General features: G+C 39.6%; 1 protein-coding gene across 3 annotated transcripts; it reads right to left on the reverse strand.

Moving 5' to 3' along the window:
- Window positions 1-102: 102 nt before the first annotated feature.
- LOC5513043 (serine/threonine-protein kinase D1) lies at window positions 103-13,670 on the reverse strand. Of its 3 annotated transcripts, XM_048729977.1 has the most exons (20): window positions 13,591-13,670; window positions 13,006-13,169; window positions 10,851-10,989; window positions 9,899-10,030; window positions 9,499-9,809; window positions 8,390-8,426; window positions 7,956-8,036; window positions 7,466-7,788; window positions 7,127-7,204; window positions 6,471-6,732; window positions 6,227-6,300; window positions 5,351-5,423; window positions 5,161-5,267; window positions 4,619-4,675; window positions 4,159-4,263; window positions 3,370-3,477; window positions 2,682-2,842; window positions 2,320-2,426; window positions 1,980-2,065; window positions 103-1,564 (listed from the first exon to the last, which is right to left on the reverse strand). In XM_048729977.1, exons 2-20 carry the CDS (start codon window positions 13,129-13,131, stop codon window positions 1,319-1,321), a joined length of 2,613 nt encoding a protein of 870 aa, XP_048585934.1. In that variant the 5' UTR covers window positions 13,132-13,169; window positions 13,591-13,670; the 3' UTR covers window positions 103-1,318. The 3 variants fall into 3 exon arrangements, with proteins under 3 accessions (XP_048585934.1, XP_032238363.1, XP_032238364.1); XM_032382472.2 differs by lacking the exon at window positions 13,591-13,670 and having other exon boundaries at window positions 13,006-13,266; XM_032382473.2 differs by lacking the exon at window positions 13,591-13,670 and having other exon boundaries at window positions 12,946-13,074.
- Between the last annotated feature and the right edge of the window lie 496 nt (window positions 13,671-14,166).

The raw sequence follows: 14,166 nt of genomic DNA on the forward strand, positions 1-14,166 counted from the left end.
TCCCCCCTGAAACCACTACCCACCCCTCCCCAACTTTCGCCCCCTTACTTATGGCACCATTCCGCCGCCCCTGCCAATTCATTGATACGCACGAGCACTCCATTTCTCTTTGAGAACCTCTAGTTTATTTAATCAAGAGTTAAAACTGTTGATAAAATTGGAATTCTACATTTTCTGTCTTATTTTGGAACATTGTACACTTATTACTGATATAAATAAGATATTTGCGTTACACCCGATGGAAGGGAAAAGCTTGCAAAGAAACTTAAAAAAAACTCTAGCAAATGTGGTATGGACTTCTTTGCGAGCATGGTCACTAAAATAAACTATGGAATGGAATGGACGTACTCCAAATGGGAGAATCCCGGATCTGAGCTTAACGTTTAGCCAGAGTCAAACTCTCGATAAAACGAAAAATTTTCGATTTTAAAATTACTTTTTAACAATCTTTGAAAACGAATTTCGTTTTTAGAAGCTCTGTCTTACCGAGGCTAATGTGGCTTCTTTTGAAGAAGTTTCTAGAATGGTTGATCACACATCGAACTAAAATAAAGAAATCGTATGCTGAGCGTTGCCCATCGGACCCCTAGCTATTTACATAGATACAATAAAGTGCACGTGCTAAAAATCTGCTGTAAAAAACAGAGAGTAGGATGAATTCTGTACATTCAATTAAAAACGAAACCTTGAAGAAGTTGTGTCACGGTTTTGAATAATTTGAAAGTAAAATAGAAAGGATCAAAAGCGTCAAGTTACACAGAAAGCTAAATTGAAGCCGTTTCAACAGTGCTACAATGTAAAACTGTGAACGCCCAAAACATGTGAAATGTTTATTTGTCTTCTGACATATTGAAGAGATTCCACACTGAGACTTGTTTGTGCCATTCGTCGCGCTTTAAGTAAGTAAGGTATGTTAGTCATATGGAGCGCATGAAACTAGTTTTGCGTTTTTAATTTTGTAGGCTGACAATATATTTCAGACCTTCATACTCAAGTCACGTGCGCAGGTCGAGAAAAAAACTTACGTCGTTTTTGGTGCACGTCAATCAACCGGTTTCCATAGAAATCTTTCAACACTACTGAACTGTTGGCTTTAAGCCCAATCACCACCGAGCACCGTTCACAGACACATTCTATTTTTTCAGGTTCTATTTTTTTCATGCATGTGGTTTGTAAGAGGAGAAATTGTTTAGAAGATTCTACTTGCATTATGCTTCTCGCTACCCATTTCCTTTACGCAACCGTGACACTCCCCCTTTAAGGTGATCACTTGAGTAAAATTCTACAATTGTGTTTCTACAATTCGCGTTGACACTTTTTACAAGTAACTTATACTGGGCTGAAGTTTGCGTTCACTTGGAGGCACTGGTGGGAAAAATCGATTGTTGCTAGGTCTACTGGAGCCACCATCCCGATGTGAACCCGAGTCCTGTCGTTGATGCCGCGAGGCACCTCGGAGCTGCTCGCCGTACGCTCGCCACCTCGCGTCATCGCTTTCGTGAGTAAGGTAGCGAATCCCCATGACTCGCTCCAGGCTCCGTAGGTCAAGCCATGTTTGGTAGCTCTGTGAAGATTAAAACCGAATCTATATTATTATTATTTGGAGGAAAAAAAATACAAGCTCTGCGGGTTTGCTTGGGATATTCATATTGGCTACCGCGATAACGAAATGTTTGGTCAGCAGTATTTCGTGTGCGCACGCAAATATCATCCTGCTATGTTATTTATAATAGACTGTTCACGATTTTACTCGCGCATCAAAAATGCCAAAGACTGGCGGGCCTCAGGTGAAATGCGGACGAAGATGAATTTGACTCCAAAAGTCCGCGAAAGAAGCACTCTGGCAGCATTTTCGTCTGTTAAGTCCACTTCGTGCGCAATTTTTTATCAGCTGTGGCACGCCAGTCTGTGGCACTGGATGCGCGCGCAACATCGTGAAAACGGTCGATACGGACGTACGTATCACGGGCTGAACTCACTTGTAACCATGGATGTATCAAGCATTTATCGCACCCATATCGACTACGCTGCTTCACTTGAAGAAGATTGCTGATCAGGTTTATTGCTGCAAGCAAAGCGATGTGTAGTTTATCATGAAATGCTATTATTTGCAAGTGGCTGCACGATTACTGACGATATCTTGAGTGACAACCTATATGTGCTGTTGATGTTTAAACTGAGTGCTGTACATTAGTAGCAGTTTTCTGTTGTTGATGATGATGATGGATCGGGAAGGGAAAGGCATGGGGATTGCTTAATTTCTTTTGTTGAATCTTGTTGGGATAGGCAAGGGGGAGGGGGAGGGGGATCGACGCTTACCATCTTTGGATATTTCTTGCCAGGGATCCGGTGGGTACATGAAAGCCGCGTTATGGATCTGGTCCTGGATGTCTTCTTCTTCGTTGAAAGGAAATGTCCCACTCAAACTGCAAGGGCGAATAAGATATGCACCAAAATAAAAACATTTAACGGTGCTAGGAAAGAGCATTGGAAGAAAAAAATAGCTCCTGTAGCCCTAGTGTCATGCCTTTAATAACGACAGACCACACCCCATATATCACTATATATATTATATTCTAATGGTACCTTATCTATAGGTCTTACTATAAAAGCGAGTAATGTTGCACGAGCGCCATAAATATAGCCATGCCTATAATACTGACAAATATAGTATACTGTACCTGACATAGATGACCACGCCCACGGACCACATGTCAAGCGAGCGGTTGTATGGCTGGTTGAGTAGCACTTCCGGCGCAAGGTATGCTGGGGTTCCGACTACTGAGCGCCTGAAAGACTTTTCCTCGATGATTCGCGCGAAGCCGAAATCACATAGTTTGACCTGGAACCAAACTTGTACTAAGTCATATGAGTCAGTAGAGGAGTTTTATGGGAGCTAGTTTGACCTGGAACCAAACTTGTACTAAGTCATATGAGTCAGTAGAGGAGTTTTATGGGAGCTAGTTTGTTTTAGTCACCTTTTAGAGATTCAAAAACAAGTCGAGTTGACAGTTGATAGTTGACCAAATGAATTGTAAGCTATGTACGGGAAGGAAGACAAAAGAGCAATTATTAAAATCTTATCATATGTAGCGTATGTGGATGGGTATGTGTGTAATAGCCTCTATTTTTTTAGGAAAAACATTCTGGAAAAAGAATCCAGAATTATAAAAAAATTGATAGTCTAATAAATAAAATTCAAAAATCTTAGTTATTCCAGGGAAATCGAGAATCAAAGACAAATATGGTTTGTAATATAATAATATTTAAAATCAATTTCCTACTTTACAGCTCTAAATGTTTCAATAGAGTTTTGGCGGGAAAGTTCTGGCGGGAAAATCAAACTTTTCACGCACGCGTTACACTCACCGCAGGGTACCCGCACTCGGATGTGATCGGCGCCAAAAGGACATTCTCGGGTTTTAGATCGCAGTGAACGATGTTCTTAGAATGTAGGTATTTCAAGGCGAGTAAGATCTGAAGAAAAGTAAATAAAAATGAACTCTATACTTTTGCACAAACCCTCTTTAGAAATTACTAGCTAAACCACTGTTCGATGGATCCTGGTTTAATTGATTAATTTAGGAGGGTTATTTACTGAGAAAACGCACCAACGCACCAACGCACCAAGCTTGTAAGTAAGGGAAAGACGTGTGCAGCAGCTTTAGAACAAAGGAATTAAATGGAACATAGGGCTTAGCTTGTCGGTCATCGCGCCTGGAATTTATAGTTTTACGCACGCTACAGTGGCCAACAAGTTTACAATTCGAAAACGTAATCCAACTAGCATGTGAAAATCAGTTTTGATGATTTCATAAGTAGGAGGACTCCATCGAAGCTTATTTTGTCACGCTGATTGGCTAGTAAAGCACATGTCAATCAAATGACACGTTTCTTGCATCATTATTGGTCTATTTCACATAAAATCGGTCAAGTTAAGCACGGTAGCGTCGCAACGTAATGACAGCAAAATAGCACCGCATAAAGTAAAGGGTTGTAAAACGTAGGAATAAAGTGACTGTCGTTTACCCGGCTCTGCTCGTCTCGTCCCGCACGACAGGATTTCAAATTCTTGATTTCCAAATTTCCCTAAATAAGAGCTGACTAGTGTAGCAGACTAAGTTTTGTTGTTCGTTATGGGACCATTTATTAACACACCTGTGTAATAAGGAATCGCGTACATCTTTCATCAAGTTTGCCGTTTGGACTCGACAAAATCATCTCCAGCATGTCTCCTCTAAGCTTCTCCATCACCACAAACACCTGGGCAGAAAAAACACATTGTTATTAAACACCGTGAAAACAGCTCAAACATTGTTGGCAAAAATCGGGCGGGAAGTTGGCCCAGCAATACTGGCGCTGTTCGAATGCTGTACAAGGGATGTACTGGGATAGAGTTCGCCAGCATTTTCTTTGTCTTGTGGTCAGACAAACGTTAGTGCCAGAAACGCAGCAACGAATTCTCGGGGTCGCTCAACAGCGAATTCGGCTATAACATGATTTTACAATATTTGAAAATTTCAGTTAATATTTTATTTATATTGTAGGAGTTAGGGCGACAGTACACTAATAAACACCATGTTTGGGGTTGGGTTGGGTAAGATGATGAGATGCTTACCCTTTCTTGTGTCTCAAACATCTGTTCCAATGTCACCATACCTGGATGATTCAGTTGCTGCAGAAGACAAAAGGAGAAAATTAAAGTGACCACAAGCAGAATAGCATACAGGTTTGGAAGACATCCACTCCTGTTGACTGATTTGAGGATCTATTTTGTAACATCTTATAATGTATTTGTAATTTGATTTTGTATTTTTTTCTATCTATTTTGAGATTTCCTTGAAAAATTTGTTTTCAAATACACAAAGATGTTGCCGACTAGGGCCCTCCAAGGGACACTACTAAAAAAAACAGCAGCATTGATTGGGACTAAGAAGTTGATTGAAGGTGTTGGATAATACTGGGAAATGCTGTGAAAAGATTGATTCAGGTCAAGTTTGATATAATAAAATATTCTTTATTGATAGAGGGTTACATTATAACTCTTAAAAGTTTTATAACTAATGGCACTCAGACTCAACCAACATTCCCTTTGTAATGTAGTCAACCAAGTGAAGCTTAGCTATGTTTGGTCTGGACTGAAACGACACATATTTGTACCTTGAGAATTGCAACTTCATTCTTTAGCTGGGCCTCTTGTTTAGTAGGAAAGCGAAGTTTATCAATAACCTTGACTGCCACCTCCCGTCCACTCTGTCTGTGCACTCCTGAGGAAACCCGGTGAGAGTTGTCTTTGGTTAGAACTGAACTGCTAGAGTGAACTAGAGTCGCTATTGAAGAAGATACCAACCTCCATACACTATGCCAAATTGCCCAGAGCCAAGGATTTCATCAGGGAAAACTTGATAAAGTTGTGAAATATCCTGAAAAAGCATAAATCATTAGAACAGGGGAGGGGTGTGGCACACTTACAGGGGTTGTCTCCTGTATCAGTTTGTGACTGTCTAGGGGAGGGGTGTGGCACACTTACAGGGGTTGTCTCCTGTATCAGTTTGTGACTGTCTAGGGGAGGGGTGTGGCACACTTACAGGGGTTGTCTTCTGTATCAGTTTGTGACTGTCTAGGGGAGGGGTGTGGCACACTTACAGGGGTTGTCTCCTGTATCAGTTTGTGACTGTCTAGGGGAGGGGTGTGGCACACTTTTAGGGGTTGTCTCCTGCATTAGTTTTTGACTGTCTAGGGGAGGGGTGTGGCACACTTTTAGGGGTTGTCTCCTGTATCAGTTTGTGACTGTCTAGGGGAGGGGTGTGGCACACTTACAGGGGTTGTCTCCTGTATCAGTTTGTTACTGTCTAGGGGAGGGGTGTGGCACAATTTTAGGGGTTGTCTCCTGTATCAGTTTGTGACTGTCTAGGGGAGGGGTGTGGCACACTTACATGGTTTGTCTCCTGTATCAGTTTGTGACTGTCTAGGGGGAGGGTGTGGCACACTTACAGGGGTTGTCTCCTGTATCAGTTTGTGACTGTCTAGGGGAGGGGTGTGGCACACTTACAGGGGTTGTCTCCTGTATAAGTTTGTGACTTTCTAGGGGAGGGGTGTGGCACAATTATAGGGGTTGTCTCCTGTATCAGTTTGTGACTGTCTAGGGGAGGGGTGTGGCACACTTACAGGGGTTGTCTCCTGTATCAGTTTGTGACTGTCTAGAGGAGGGGTGTGGCACACTTACAGGAGGTGTTTCCTTGATTGGTTTGGGAGGCTCTTCCTCTACACTGGAAGATTCTGTATCCATATCCATGTCACCTACAGCACCATTAAAACAACAATTGAAAATATGTTTAATTACTGAGATCAATCTAATTTATTGTGACTACTGCTTGATGTTTTTCTTAATGATTACAATACTGTAGCTAAAAAGACAGCTCCTTTACGACTTTAAAATTTTAATTGTGTCTGATTGTTTGGTGACTTACTGCTTGGCATGGACTTGATGGTCGCAAGACTAGTGGTGGGTGTTACACAGCCTGGCATAAGAGCTGAGCGTATGGTGTCACCCCATGTCTGCCCGAGTGCTGTGCCGATACCACTATCAGGGTCAGGAGATTCCATATCCCCTTCCACCAGTCCAACATAGTAAACCATGTTCCGCGTTTTCATTTCAAAGCAGTGGGAGGCACCTTGTGAATTTGATGGGTCAATGTTCTCCACAGAAAGTATCTCTGATAACTGTATATCCTTTATAAAGTAAAAAAATAAAAAGACAATAAGGTGACATTCAACTAATAAAAATATTGATACAGTAAAAACTTTTTTGTAATTGGTGGCTGTGTTTCTCTTGCCTTTTTATATTTAGCCTAAAAGGGCCTAAATGGGTCATTTTAGCTAAAAGGCTCTATAGGTTAGGTTCTTATTATACACATGATTACCATTCATCATCAATAGCTAGGAAAACAATTGACAGCAAAAACATTCGTGGGATATTTATTTCCTTAAGTGAACTACAAATGGATATCATTCAGAATTCCTTCCATTCAACTGTTTAAATGTCTTGTACATCATATGTTATAATAAACATTCCATAATATTTCCCATTTATAAACGCACTGGTTGCAACAGAAATATTCCATACCTTATAATATTTATTACTGTCAGAATCTACAAACAAGGTCAGACACTTTGTATCAAGCCTCCAATAGTGTCTTCTTCGCTGCAGAACAGAAAGATATATCTTCATAAGCGAACATAGTGCATGGCTGGGTCTTGTTGGGAAGCATGTAGATTTTAGGCTTTGCTTTGCCCCAGAAGGAGGGGAAGGAGACTTGTATTAGCCCCATAGGGGCATTAGAAATAAAAAGTTTATTGGAGTGCCATTACATTGGCCTTAAACGGCTTAGGGGTGGTTTGTTTCAGTTACAAGAGCATAAAAAAGATTGATAGGTATATTACACCATTTTCAATCCTTGCTTACCTGAATGTCCTTATTTGTGAAGTGAACCATCCATCCTTGCTTTAGGACCTTGGATGCTTTCCTCTTTGTATGTTTGACAGATACAACAATTCTTTGCAATGGTATGTTATTACTCATGGTTGGGCACAGAGTCTGGAGTTCGCCATCTGGTGATGACGGACTGGCTGGCTCTGTCTCCTCAAGTGTTTGAGAGTGTAATGGTAGGTCAGATTGAGATGCAGCCTCTCTCTCCTCCCCAGCCTGATCATCAGCAATACTATCTTCTAGATCCATCTCTGAGAAGCTGTCTGATATATGCCCAGAGTCATATGAGGTCAATGAGCCTGTACAAATAAATAATACTTTAAATAGTAAATATAATAGAATTTGTACCTTAGTTATAGTTTTAGTTGGGTTGTTGTATTGATTGGTTGTTAACTAGTTAGTAGTAATCATATTTAGGAAGAGTTACATTGTTATTGCTTTGGTGTTGTAAGATATATGACTTCACCTGTCTCAAACATCAGAACATCTCCAAGACAGTTTTTCGGTGCCTTTTCAGCACACTTCCTGTGACAATTAAACTTGCAATCTGAAAAATAAAAGAAGGGTAAGGGTAATCAAAACTATAAAAGCAAGGCTTGAATATTCATTATAATGATCGCAATTTTGCCATTTTGTAGTATTGCAACAACTTAATTTTTCATCTGAAAAATTACAAACAAACAATACATCATCTAAACCATTCAATGGCTTTCATGTTACCAATCGAAGTCTTTTATCTTTTCCCTCATACTATAACCCATTTTATTGCACACTGTTAGGCAATTGAAACTACAAGTTACAAGTTTGGCTGTAATAATACAAGGGATTTAAACCTCCAAACAGACGTCTGGTAAGTCCTGAGGTTACATCATCAGGTTGTGATGTGTTAGTCATAAATACCTTTGCACTGAAAGCCTTGTCTAAACAATCCTCTCAACTGTCAAAAATAAATAAATAATAAATTCATACAAATAACGGGAAATTAATGAAGGATTCCCTACAATGGTGACGGAATACAGAAATTTTAACTTCTACGGATCCATGGATTTTCCTATTTTTCAGAGAAATATCTGAAAAAGGGTTGTGTGTGCAAGGGTCTCATCAAGTTTAAGAGAAGGTAGTGGAGATTGATAAGTAGGGGGTTGAAATTATTTTATTAGTTCAACTAAAACTTTCATCAACTTTAAGAAAAAAAAGTAGCTGGCACTCAAAAAATGGTAGCTGGTGGTTTCGTTAGCCACCGGGCCTACCCTGGTGTGTGTGTGTGGGGGGGAGGGGGGGACTAAGGGCCCGCTCCTATATCCAGGGCTTTTGGAATTACGCGCTTGTGAGAAAGCGCGTAATTTGGCTTTCTCCGCGTAATCCACAAATTTCCGCGTAATCCTGCATAATTTGGCTACATTTTGAAAGACAAAACATTTAAGTGCACAGCTGATGTGTTCTTTCAGGGTTCTTACCTCATTTATAGTAAAAAAGAGAGATATTCTTTGTAAGAGTGCGATATTTCGAACTGAATTTCGAAAACAAATAAAATGACTAGGTGTTCTTTGCTAAACCGTGAAGGCCTAGGACTAATAATAAAATACCTTTTTTAAATTGGCTGGTGGCTAGGAGCCAATTTTTTCGTGCAAAAAAATCACCTTTTCAAGTTATTTCGTGCTTTCCTTCGGTACAAAATGTAGTTTGGATATTCCTTGTAATTTATCTCGTAATTCAGTAAAGAATCCCGCAAAATTTTGATTTTTAAAGAAAAATGTATTGCAAAATCCCTCGTAATTTAGTGCGTAATGATTGATTCTCCGTGTAATTTAGCGCATAATTTAGCAAATAATCCCGCGTAATTTTGAGTTTTTTTTTTCACGTAATTCCAGAAGCCCTGTATATCTGTCCATGTAGTACTGTAAACAATGTTTTAGGTGAGCAGCAAATGAGATTAAATATCTTGAGACCTGTAAATTGTGGGTAATGGCAGTTTCTGCATATAACATTTGAGATTTAAATCAACTTACCAAACGTTTGCAAATCTGGCACATTGTGGGTTTCTTATAAGAATGTACAGCAAACGTGTGTGGGACCTGAATGCGGCCAGGTTTACTCCACATTAGAGAGTCTCCATTCCATGTAGCACGTCTGTCCCGCAGGTTATGCCCACCTTCATTCCAGGAGTTGATTGGTTGAAGCGAGGGCGGAGTACATAGATCAAGACCAGGTGCTACATTACGGGGAAGTGTGTTAAAGTGTCCAGAAATCCTGTGTTTGGAGTCAGAGCAGTTGTTACGGATACGATAAGCACATCTCTTGTGAAAATTTCCCCCACAACCTGAAAACCAGAAAAATATATGTCACTAATGCTGCATTCTATGCCATCTTAATTGGAATTAAGAAGTTATAAGTGATAATGATACATACCATCACATTTGAGTCCCTGGCGTACAAGACCATACAGCATTTGTCCACAGAAATCACAGAATGTTGGAGATTTGTAGGAGTGAACAGCAAGCTGATGGGATCTGGCAATGGTCTCATCCTCAGGGACTTTTGCTGAAAAAAGACAATTAAAACAATTATAAATTTACTTTGACTCAATCTATAATACCAAATACTTTAATCATTAAATATCTAAGAGCACCATTAAAATGGAAATATTAAAAGGTTTATAACCATGTGAACCTATATCTTCTCTAAATAATATGCAGCAAAGAAAGAATTCAATTTTTGTTTTGTTTTATAACTTTTATACACTTTTAACTGATCAAGCAGGACCAACCCCTTTCTACCTCCAAATGGAGAACATAATACCTTGAAAGTGCATATTCACCATAGCTGTCAACCCAACTTGGACAGAAATCTTGTTAAATTGGGTGAAAAACAATAAATATGTGAACCCAAGAGAGCCAATGCGGGTGAATGCAGAGACTGTATAAGTATTGTCACAAAAATTAGTCTTGTAACGAGGTCCAAAATCTTGTGACACCCACCTAATGACAGGAAGTTGATAACTATGTTATATATACCTATGTGTAAAGACACTGTGAAAAAGCAAATGGCTATTAGTGGGTCAAATAAACTATGATCACCAAAATTGACAATTTCTGGTGGAAAATATGGCCAATCCTACACCCTTTGCTCCATTATCTCCTCCTAGATAAAGGGAGTACCATTTGCATCAACTTAGTCTGCTGTGCAGCCATCCTTAGTGTCAGTCTTTTATCCCTTGTAGGGAGGGATTTGTAGTATCAACTATGCTTGTGTTTATATGCTCAGACTCATTTGCTTTTTAGGACAACTTTTGAAATAGGTTAAGGTACTGTTTGTTCAGTGGGAAATTGAGGTAGTTGCAACAATTTGCCTATTATCTTACCAGAGATAACAACTTCAATGACAGTCCCTTCTTTCATCTGCTCTACACTAGTTAGCCTCTCAAGAATGTTAGCTGAGGAATAATCATGGCTGAAAAGGAGAAGCTTGTCTGCAACACCAACACATCCATGGTCTGGGAACTGAAGCAAAGACATTATCTCAAACATATGCTTAACACAGGCAGAATTGTTATGTCAGAGACCCATAGCCCTACCCCCCAGAAGAAAGATCTGCGACAGGCTTGTACAGACCAATCCAGCTGACTAAAACCTTATTAAAAGGACCCTCAGACAAAAACTTGAAAAGCTCTCAACCCAAGTTCCAACAATCACTTACTAACAGACCATATAATTACTTTGTTAGGTATAAGAATATATTTATCAAATTATGGATGGCTATCTGAACTTTAACATTAATATGCATGTTGTCGGTTCATGAGTGCAAAACAACAAAGAAAGTGGCATCAGGCCTATCCATACATCAGCTGCCAGGTACAACAGAATAGTCACCAGGTGTTTATTGAGTAATTTAAAACGTGATATAACAAGCTGTGATCCAAGAGTCAGGATAAAAAAGACTGTCAACATAACTAAACAAGCCAAGATCACTGAAATGATATGTCATGAGTAGTTTGCTGTACGTGAGTGGCACCAGACATTCTAACATGAATATTAAAATTTTGAGATTACCAGCCTGTGAAATGCAGATTAAGATGACTAGAAAATGTAATCTAAGCAGTAACACTCCACGGGGGAAATAAACATGAAATACTTCATACATATATTTATTATTTCATCCTCACCTATTTGGCAAAAACACATATTTACAAACATTCATCACTAAACAATTTCTGTTACATAAACAGAGTGCGGAGCATGGCACAGGTGAGGTAAAATGTGCACAATAAAATTAGTGTGTTTATTGCTGAATAACCAAGGAGGCATGAAAGTGAAAAATTAGCTGTGTGTTCGTACACCCAACAAACAACACAGAAATCGGAACATGGAAGCGTGCAAATCATGTTCTATCTAGAACATGATCTCTGTCTCTGGTCAACATTTGAAGTTGAGTAAAACATAAGTTGTATTTTGACGCCTTTATGGCATAACGGCGCGAAGACGACGAATAGAATACTTAATTACTCCAGCATTTCACTCGCTTTGTACATTATGTTTCACAAAACACAATCCGTGAATAAATTGAAAGAGATGCTTAAGCAAAACGCTTAGGGTATATCAACCACGGTTCATACTAAACAGTTATAAACAGTTAAAATACGATATCTACAAAAAATCTAACTCGACCTTCGGTAGTAAAGTAGTTTTGAAATTAACCAAAACGCGTTTAAGCCTGATCTGTTATGTAAAAATCCCGCTCTCTGCTCTATTGTGAAAGTGACACGTCTGTTGGAAGTGAAAGCTGAGGTAAATGAAAGAGTGGATGTCTTGTAAAAGGTTGACTATTAGATGATAGTTCCAAAAGCTCAAACGCTAGCCGCCCGGAGCGCTAGATCTTTTAACAGGTGCTATTTGAGAGGGTCTATTTGAGCAGACCTTGCAATACTTTTGACTACTCGTTAATACTCCACCAATTCGTTAATAGTTCCTTGAGTTTTCTAACAAATAAAACAGTGCCATTATTCGAAATTATTCCGTTAGACACAAGAAAACACTGTAGATTCTCGATGCGTTGCAATTGCAGATAGGGAAATGAGTAAACTGGATGTGAGTGTGACTGACTGCGGTGTGAATCGAACGGAGTGGGAAAGAAAAACAATAAACGATGAGCATTTTTAGGGAGACCATGGGTGATGTGTTGTATTATGACGCGGGAATTTTGCCAGTTAACAATCACTTCGCAGCTAAAGCTATTGCTTATCGCTTCGCTCTATAGAGCTATCTTAACCAATACGGCTAAGTCGCTGCGGCTTGGTCCTTTGCAACACGTTTAAGCTCATATCCGTACGATGTCTGAATGAATGAGTGCCATATTTGCAGCATAAATTCTCTCAGATGAACCTTTAAGTTAACATGGGCAGAAAGGCATAAGGCTGCACAATTATATCTAAAATATGACTACATAAAATAGAAATTTACCTTGGCTTGCACACGGACCGTGAGCAGGATACGTTCATGAGATCAAACGTTCTATTTTACCTTTTGGTCCAGAAATGAACACGCAAGTTCTTTCAACGCTGTCAAATCCTTTCCTTCGAACCCATAACTTTCCCGCGCTAGACCACACTGGAAGGTTATTCCACACCGAGGTCCATCCTCAGTCATGGCGGCTGTTTCTAATCATGAACGATTGGCTAGAATAACTAAAAGAAAATTATCCCCAAAAGGTAAGTTTCTATCAAGCAACCACTGACGGGAAATGTTCTTCCTTGCAAACAACATGGGCGACACGGGTCACGTGACACTACACAATATTGCTCGCTAAATCATTACGTGACGTATATCCGGCAAGATGGCGGAAGTTGTGTTTTTTTAACGCCGTGTTAAAGTTTTAGTTTCCACTATTTAACACAGCACTTAATTCATATAATCTAGAGTAGCCACCTTGAATGCTAATTAACTCTATCAATCCTGTAAATTTTCACAAGAACTCAGAATAAACTGCTGGTGTTATCACCGGAAGTGGTGGGATGATGTTCGCTTCAAGCCCGTTGCTAAAGTGACAAAATATTTATCGATAAATAAACTCCCGCGTTGTTTGAATAGCACTGTTAGGAAACTTACTATCGAAACAACTAGATGATTTCCACTTGACCTAGGTTTTCGGATGATGGTATCGGGTCACAACATACGGAACTCGAAATTGATTAGATATGGAAGAATTTGAGACCACAGGTAGACCGAAACCGCTACATAAATGAGCTTGAGCGCACGAAAATGATACCGAACTGAAAGTGGGGAAATCGATTCGTCCGAGAAATATTACAATTTAACTCACCTCTCCTAGGATAGTATTATTGTTTATCCGGGATAAATTCGCACGCACATTAAAAAAAATATTTTAACGCAAACACAAAATATAAAATGTGTACGTCCTGAAAAACCAGGGGCGGGGAAAAAATGGGGAGCGGAATTGGGGAAAGGGGCCATTGGTTGGGGGGATGGTATTTTTAAGGGGGGGATAGTATCTGGGTTCTGGCATAGAGTAATGCTAAAATAAATGCAAACAGTCCGATAATAGTCTGGATATAATATTTGTAGAATGTCGTCTTTTATCAAGCAATCAGGTTGCATTGCAAGTTTCAAAAACATGATTCACGGGGCAATTTTTCTCGCAATGTTGCTAAAAGTAAAACCAAT

This window comes from Nematostella vectensis, chromosome 7 (genome assembly GCF_932526225.1).
Source record: "Nematostella vectensis chromosome 7, jaNemVect1.1, whole genome shotgun sequence".
NCBI classification, from domain to species: domain Eukaryota; kingdom Metazoa; phylum Cnidaria; class Anthozoa; order Actiniaria; family Edwardsiidae; genus Nematostella; species Nematostella vectensis.

Excerpts from the sequence above, each read along its gene's own strand:
- LOC5513043 (XM_048729977.1), bottom strand. The coding sequence starts at position 13,131 with ATGACTGAGGATGGACCTCGGTGTGGAATAACCTTCCAGTGTGGTCTA. Across the intron at positions 5,268-5,350 it reads ATTTGGCATAGTGTATGGAG|GAGTGCACAGACAGAGTGGA; the intron begins GTTGGTATCTTC and ends GGGTTTCCTCAG. Across the intron at positions 1,565-1,979 it reads TGATACATCCATGGTTACAA|AGCTACCAAACATGGCTTGA; the intron begins GTGAGTTCAGCC and ends TAATCTTCACAG.